The sequence below is a fragment of the Echeneis naucrates genome, chromosome 12, assembly GCF_900963305.1.
Source record: "Echeneis naucrates chromosome 12, fEcheNa1.1, whole genome shotgun sequence".
NCBI lineage: Eukaryota > Metazoa > Chordata > Actinopteri > Carangiformes > Echeneidae > Echeneis > Echeneis naucrates.
The window spans coordinates 3,674,637-3,682,942 of NC_042522.1; the positions used below are offsets into that span (position 1 = coordinate 3,674,637).

Genomic DNA, 8,306 nt, shown 5'->3' on the forward strand with positions numbered 1-8,306 from the left:
ACGCACAGAAAAGACTTATTGTTTAGGGATTGGTCAGAGAGACTGTCGGTCAAACACTGTCAACCAATCGAAGATTTCTTAAATGCCCCGGTTCACAGTGCGTCATCCCTGTTGTTTTCCGGTATGTCTCCGCCTCTCGTGAATTTAGGAATGCGGTATCCCGCAGCGGTTGGAGACCTGTTGGGGCTACCTTCCCAAACACAGCCAGGGCTATTAAATCAGCGTGGATTATACAGAAAGAGGACTGTAATTCCGCGAAAAGCCATTGCAGAAGTGTTAATGCGGAACTGACGAAACATAGACCCGCCCACCCCTAGCTGAGGAAAGGCCAACTCAAGCAACAGGAGGCTCCTGTGATTAATTTTGTCTTTAAAGGAGACTTCAAAGTGAAGTGGTAAAGCTTATTTATGGCAACCAATACACCCCATCTGAAATCAGGAAGTGTAATGTAACGACCCCAGTTGACCATTTACTGATATAGCCACTCTTAACTTATTTACTCTAAATTATTAGTATACTTCTCAACAAGCTTTGCATGAAGGTATAGGATTTTTTCTGATGCAGAAAGTCATATCACAGTGGATGTATTCTAGTGAATGTGTGACATTCAAACATCATCACTCACATGCTGGCATTATGATGTTTATTGATTCAGGAATACACTTTTTAAACTGTATATTAAATCAAGATCAGATGTGTTAGACCTCCAAGCACATCACTTAATGTCAGGAAAAATATTTGATTCATACTAGTTAGTTCTAGTCACTAAATAAAACTAATACTGATGTGACAGTTTTAACCTAGGGGTGACATGAATCATGAGGCCAATGGTTCATTCCCATTGAAATACAAACACAGACTTAACAGAGACAAAAATCGTTGATCGGATCTGGCTAATGTAACTGTAACTGTAACCAGGATACAGGTGTTCAGGTGTAACAGTCAGATTTAAAAACAAAGGATTCTGGAGCAGGTCTCTCGTGGGCATTCAGAACATCATCATCATCATTATGTCGTCTGCAGCTCAAGATGTTGTGTCAGCCCAGCATTAGTTCAGGTACATCAACTGAGACCATGTAATCATCGTTCAGTGTGTAGTTTAATATTGATGCGTCCTTGGAGAAAACTTCATCATGTTTGGTCAAACAAGTGAAACAATCTCCAAATTGTTTTGATGCCATGATGGTGGTCTCATGTTTTTTTGGTGAAAGAATTAAGTAGGCATTCTGCTACAGGTTCTACTGCACACAGAGCTGTTCAGTTAACAAGAGAAACATTACTGTTACTGTCACTTTATTCATCCGTTTTTATGTCAGTATTTAGAATTAGTCTCCATGTGAGTGCTGGGAGGTTCAACATTTCTTTGTCTTGTCTATCCTGGGACAGTCTCTACAGGTTGTTGAGCTCCAGAAGAGTTTGGTCCAGGACCTGGTGCATGTCCAGGTTCTCCTCTTTGGCCTGGGCCAGCTTTTCTGAATAAAGATAAAAAAGGCAGAGGTGAGCCACATTGACCCAGAGATTTTCTCTGCAATTAAAAATCAACTCCTAATGAATTTTCTGAAAACAGAAAGGAACTTTGTTCAGTTTAACAATGGGATCCTCGCCAGGCTGAAATGTGTAAGGAAAATAAACAGGAAGCAGTGAGCTCAGACCTGTGCTGAAGTGAACCCAGTACAGACTAAGGGGTGAGTCCACTGACCTTGGCCAGTGACTGGATCTAGAAAGGGTGTAAAACCTTATCACATTGATAATATCCTTTAATATGTGTGTTTGATAATACTGGTAGTGAAGATGTGAAGAATCATGTCAAGATCTTTGAATCAGCATTGAATCTCCAACAGACACTCAGTGACTTTACCAACCTCTCAGTGGCCTCAGTGACCACTTAAAAGAACACCAGGCCTAATGAAGACCTGAGATCTGCTCACTACAGTAACTCGTAGTAGTACAGACAAGTAGCTGTGCAGATGTTTGATGGAACCAAATCTATATCACATCAGACAGTGACACTCCACACAACTGTTTTTAACAGAGTTTAGCACTTCCAAGTCACAGATGGTTTTAGGATGCCATCTGCAGTTTACATGTTCTCCTCATGAGTTTCCTCCACAGTTCAAACACGTGCAGGTTAATGATAACTTGATTGTCCATAGGTGTGAACTGTGTTACATCTCTGTGTAGCTGGTGACCCGTGCACCTGTGCCCATTTAATCTTTTGGGCCCCATCCATTCATGCAGTCAGAAACCAATACTCTGATAGAAGATAATCCTCCAGTGATGGTGTTGGATAAAAAAATCCAATAAAAATAAAAATGTGTCCTCCCTGCGTTTCTGTATCATGACAGTCACAGACATGAAGAGGGTGTAGTTTCAACTCTATCTTTCTGCATCAGAGCAGGTCATAACTGATGTCAGAGGCATCATGTGTCCGTCCTGGAGATACTTTAGATTCATGTGAATTTCCCTGTCAGGACCAACAGAGGAAGATCCCGAAGATATCAGCTGTCAGAGCTCTTCAGAGCTCCTTTTATGTCAGAGCTGTAGTGCTGAATATGCCAGTAAATCTCAACAGGTTAAAAACCCCAGGGAAAAATGAGGAATGAAGAGGAATACTTCAATCACAGATTTTAGAGTCAATCTTGTTTTAAGTAGTTTATCAATCAGATTAAGACTTGATGGTTTCAGAACATGTGCTTCCTCCCCTATGGTCAGACAGATCCGTAAATCAATCATAGCACTGGTTTGGACCGATTCATTCTTCTCATATATCTTCTCACAAGTATCAGTTCAAATGGTTCATGATGCAATACCTGTCTGTTCTTGCTCTTTCTTTAAACTCTTGCAATGTCTCCACTGAGAGGAACTGATAACATCAACACTTTATTCCATTAGATCACTGTTGTATCAGTTTCTGAAACATGTATAAAAATTCATATAGTTGATTATAACATATATTTGGAGTTTGACTTTTGAGTATTTTCAGGGTGAAGTGCGTTTGAAATGTGACAGTACGTTTTCAGATATTAACAGGGTTAGTACGCTTTTTTTTCTTATATTTCTCCTAAATGAGGATTTATTCTATGTCTATCACATAAAATAAACTGATGATTACAACGTGTACAAATCTGAACTCCTTCAGCTGCATATGTAAAAAAGTCTTAGTTATTTTATTTTTTTTATTTACTGAATATCATGTGAAGAGAAAGTCATAATACTCACAGTCCTCAGGTGTTCTCTTGGTCACGCCATGAGTCCAGTCACTCCAATGACAATAGCTTTCTTTAGCATTTTTACAGCGCACCTGGGTGACATAGACTGTGTCTGGTTGAAGATTCTGGATTCTGAAGGACTGTATGTCATTGGAAGTCTCTCCACGAGGAACCTACAGGACGTTAAAAACAACAAAAACAACACCAGTAATTATGTAAAATAAAAAAAAGGATCAAGAGTAGCTTCTCTGCTCTGTTGATCAGAAATCAACATACAAAGATAAATGGCGGTCAAGGGGTTCAGAAGTAAACTGCATCAAGATATAGACCCCACTTCTGGAGCAATGTGTTGTATGTGTTGTTCAATGAAGTTGTTAGGATTAGATTAAGTTTATAATTTTAGTTGGTTATGAATGTTTATTTCATTACATTGTAAATGTTTGCTTAGTCAAATAAATATCTTTGTTAGAGAAATCGTCATAGCTCTGCGTTTCAGTTTTAATTAAAATTCTGTTGTACCTGGTGTACCAGTGTCCACTTGACTATCATTAGCTTCACGTGTTCTGTTCCTAATGTGATGTGGTTACTATGAGCAATTATTGTCAGAGGAAAGTCATACTTACATATGTCCAGCTCTGGGATGCATTTTTGCTGAACCTGATCTGATATGTCAATCCCATTAGTCCTTTATCAATGGGGCGGGTCCAGTTTATGAGCAGGGATGTGGGAGAACTCCGCTCTGAAATTACTCTGACATCTGCTGGAGGGTTGGTTTTCACTACAACCAAAGATACACCAAACTGTCAAAAATTATGATTATCATCAGCATTGCAGAGCAGAAGACACAAACATTAAGTGACCTTACCAAAACAATCAGATTCTTTCTTCAGATGTTCAGACTCCACTGCTCCCAGTTGATTATGAGCCACAACCCAAATGTCTAGCTCCATGAAGTTTGGGAACATACTGAAAGTGATTTGGGCTCTGTTTTCAGTTGTTGTCTTGTTAAAATGTTCTCCCGGTCTATCAAACAGAAAAAATAAAAAGTAAAAGCTATGCAGAGACAGACAGTGATAGGGAGATAGGGAGACAGACACACATACACACACAGAGCGAAAGAAGTGTTGGCCAGAAAAAAGAGCTGTGAATCAGAGAAAAACATTTTTCAATATTTTCTAATCTGTTACAAAAAAGGCAGAAATAAAGCGTCTGTGTGCATCTAGCTCATGGTTTAGGTCATGTGATACAATCTCCATAGTTGAAGGAGTTAGTTGTGGGTCTTCTACAGTGATTATGGTCACCTAAGTTCCCTACCAAGTACCAGACTGCGATGTTGGTCGCTGATCAGGATCAGTTTGACCCAGAAATGATCAATGACCTACTATAAAATGTGTTACATATACCCCTTATTCCACTAGTGTGGGTTTCAAGGTAGACTTTTGTGTGGCTGATCTAACATGACACACAGGTTGCTAACTGAGTGGAGAATGAGGTCAGAGTGACAGGAAAGTACACAATAAGTGTCAATATCATCACAAACACAAGCTTTTAGTAAATTGTGTTAAGCAATAAAAAAAAAAAAAGTATCAATATTTTTCCAAGTGGTTTAAAAATCAGGCAGCCTTGATGAACCACAAGAGTTGATTATCATCTGTAGGAGGACTCACAAGGTTACTGTTAGATACAGGGTGTATTTAGTGGGAACATCTTTGGTTTGACGTCCTACTGAATCCCAGCGACAAGTGATGATCGAAGAGATGTATATCTTTTCCTGTAGTGCTACACAGGTCAGGTTTTCAGGCTTCACTGGACGATCTGACAGGAGGAAAACACCAAACAACATGAGTTACTTGTATCTCAAAAAGCTCATAGTTCCCTATTGTCCTACTAGGTCACTTAGTAGGTCACCCAGTTCTATAAATGTAGGTTTACTTTTGGTTTCTGGAGTCTCCAAGAGCAGAAGAGAAGAAAGAGCTTTCAGCTGTCAAGGTCCTCTAATGTGCAACCAACTCCAGTTATCGCTCCAGGGGATAGAACCCCACACTAAACTTAAGATTAGGTTTAAAACCGTTCTCTTTATATTTATATCACCCTCCTACATGTCACTTCCCTTTTTGCTTTTCTCTACTTTACTCCCTCTCCTTATCTGGAAGTACTGAATTGCTGTTGCTCCAAGTTCCTGCTCAACACTGTCTGTCATTACTGACACATCTATTATCATTTCTCCTGTTACTTTAACTTACTGGTGATATTTACTCACAGGAGTCTTCACTCCTAGTCTCATTCTCTCTGCATTGCTCCATCTTGCTACTCCCCATCCTCTCTCTCCCTAAAATAGGCAGATCAAGGCAGGTGGCTCTGCCCAACCTGAGTCTGGTTCAGCCCAAGGTTCCTGCCTCTTAAAATGTAGTTTTTAATTGAAGTTTGGTTATTTATTTATTGATTGATTGATTGTGTATATATATTTTGTTTTAACTTTGTTATGATTTGGTACAATAACATTTGGACTTGATGGTCGTGACATAAAACAAGACTATCAAATTAAATCAAATTTACATTTTTTCACATGACATAGTTCTAAAGCCTGGGAAATTACAACTGGACACAGCTGACTAATACCAGTCCCTTCTAAAAACCAATCAACTTGTTAGCAAATAGGTATAAAAGGGTAAAAAACAAGGAAAACAAACAAACAAAAAAAACTTACAGCCTTTTTTCAGGAGGATCCCATGAATAAATCTTCCTTTGTTTAAGGCAATGCTGGCTGAAACCTCCTTGCACAGGCAAAACAACCACTCGCAATTTTCATTAGAGACACTGATGGTGACATTGAGAGCTGATCTGTTGACCTTGGTATACTGCTCTCTGGGTATAATGGTCTTGGACAGATTCCAGTAGAGGTCATCTGATGTAATCTCAGCTGTGTTGATGATCATGCAGGTAGCCGTGAAGGTGGTTCCCATCTCCAGAACTGGAGACTGGGGGGCTACCACCAAATGATTCTCATTTTCTAAGAACCAAAAAAAAAGAAAAAAAAAAGACACACGCTGTCACTCAACAATCACAGTAAAACACTCATCAGCAACAATAGTGTTGAACATCCAGTCCATTAGTGATGAGCAGAGCAGGGCAACATTTAACAGGCAGGGGACCACTTGGTGTAAAAACCTACTACAAAACCCTTAACACACGGACACTCCAACATGGTGGTTAGCCTTAAAGCAAATCCAAATATCATAAAGGAAGAGGAGAACCCCACAAAAAAAGAGGTAGGCTTAGGGTAACTGTCCTAATGTCTCAGTAACAACTTGGATTAAAGCGTTTCAATGTGGTGCAGCAATTATCATTGTTATTAGCACCATTTGAGCTTTTCCAGCTGAAATGTTGCATCACAGTGAATATAGTCACTTCATGGTCACTTTTTGTAGACCTCACTCACATTCCAAAAGTTCCCATCAGGACAACCTTTACATATTTAGACAGTGGTTCCCTGTGGAGCTTGTATTGGGATGTCTTTGTTGGGCCATCACTGTAGTCACCTACCAGGGTTTTAAAGATAAGCAGGCTAGGAATACAATAACATTCAGAATACTATCCAAATATGGTTCTAACCCATGATTACTTCAGTAGGGGAGAAAATGAGACACAAATCAAATAAGAGAAAGTGATATTGCAGTTTAGTATCCTCACATATGGATGTTTACGCTACAGTTCAGCCTTTTTTGGAGTAAAATATTTTAAAATGCAGTGATCCTCATGACGAACACAAAACCATTCTACTTACTAGTCCAGCATTGCTGTGTATACAGACTGTTGCTAACTTCGGCGAGAATGTATTGTTGAAGAGTGCAGTGCTAACTTGTGCTACATATTAAGTAATCTGTTGAGCAAAACTTGGGTCAGGGCCCCAACACTGCTGTTTTTCATTGAGTTTCTTTAGTGTAATACGCCCACTGACTTCTACATAACATAACTGAGGTGATCCCAGCTACAGGGTTAACGTACATTAGCGCTCATCCTTGCAGCTCTGCAGTAGGAGCGAAAATTGTGAAACAATACTGACCACCTCTGGTGAGTAGAGCAGAGAGGAAAGCTAACCACAACAGCTGGAGTACTCTCGCAGAAACCATGATGACGATGGGCTGTAAAGATTAAGAGAGGTTCAGTTGAAACACTTAATCCTTACCAACCTTTGGCTTCATGTAACGGTGCGGTTATCTCATTACCGTGCTAGTTTATGGTGGCTAGCGTACAAACCTATTCACAGTAATCAGCATTGAAAATGATATATTTGGCCCAACAATGTCATCCTCATCATCGCCATATTGTTTCCGCAGTCAAAAGAAGGCCGTTAATACTCACCTAACTGGCATCAGCTATGGTCCCTGTTTAATATTTGTTAAATAATACCATGTCTTCTTGTGGCTAAGACCAATAATGGCCGAAAGGCTAAATATTTGAGATACAATTGTCACTTCTTTGTAATTCTCTAGTAGAGCCTCCCACTTCCCGTCAGTTGACACTTAAGGCGGCGCTGTTCCAGATATCCTCGGTCTCACCGACTCCCTCACAGTTGACAGTTCACTCTGATACTGAAAGAGAACGTCAAGATCGGCTTTGACGCACAGAAAAGACTTATTGTTTAGGGATTGGTCAGAAAGACTGTCGGTCAAACACTGTCAACCAATCGAAGATTTCTTAAATGCCCCGGTTCACAGTGCGTCATCCCTGTTGTTTTCCGGTATGTCTCCGCCTCTCGTGAATTTAGGAATGCGGTATCCCGCAGCGGTTGGAGACCTGTTGGGGCTACCTTCCCAAACACAGCCAGGGCTATTAAATCAGCGTGGATTATACAGAAAGAGGACTGTAATTCCGCGAAAAGCCATTGCAGAAGTGTTAATGCGGAACTGACGAAACATAGACCCGCCCACCCCTAGCTGAGGAAAGGCCAACTCAAGCAACAGGAGGCTCCTGTGATTAATTTTGTCTTTAAAGGAGACTTCAAAGTGAAGTGGTAAAGCTTATTTATGGCAACCAATACACCCCATCTGAAATCAGGAAGTGTAATGTAATGACCCCAGTTGACCATTTACTGAT

The 8,306-nt window shown here is 40.1% G+C and overlaps 1 protein-coding gene across 2 annotated transcripts; it reads right to left on the reverse strand.

Moving 5' to 3' along the window:
* Positions 1 to 628: 628 nt before the first annotated feature.
* On the reverse strand, positions 629 to 7,813 carry LOC115051575 (interleukin-6 receptor subunit beta-like). 2 transcript variants are annotated; one of them, XM_029515002.1, is made up of 8 exons: positions 7,572 to 7,813; positions 7,273 to 7,351; positions 5,917 to 6,219; positions 4,877 to 5,024; positions 4,075 to 4,232; positions 3,833 to 3,987; positions 3,220 to 3,382; positions 629 to 1,472 (listed from the first exon to the last, which is right to left on the reverse strand). In XM_029515002.1, coding segments are annotated over exons 2-8 (996 nt in total). In that variant the 5' UTR covers positions 7,340 to 7,351; positions 7,572 to 7,813; the 3' UTR covers positions 629 to 1,470. The 2 variants fall into 2 exon arrangements, with proteins under 2 accessions (XP_029370862.1, XP_029370863.1); XM_029515003.1 differs by lacking the exon at positions 629 to 1,472 and adding an exon at positions 1,512 to 2,911.
* Positions 7,814 to 8,306: the final 493 nt, after the last annotated feature.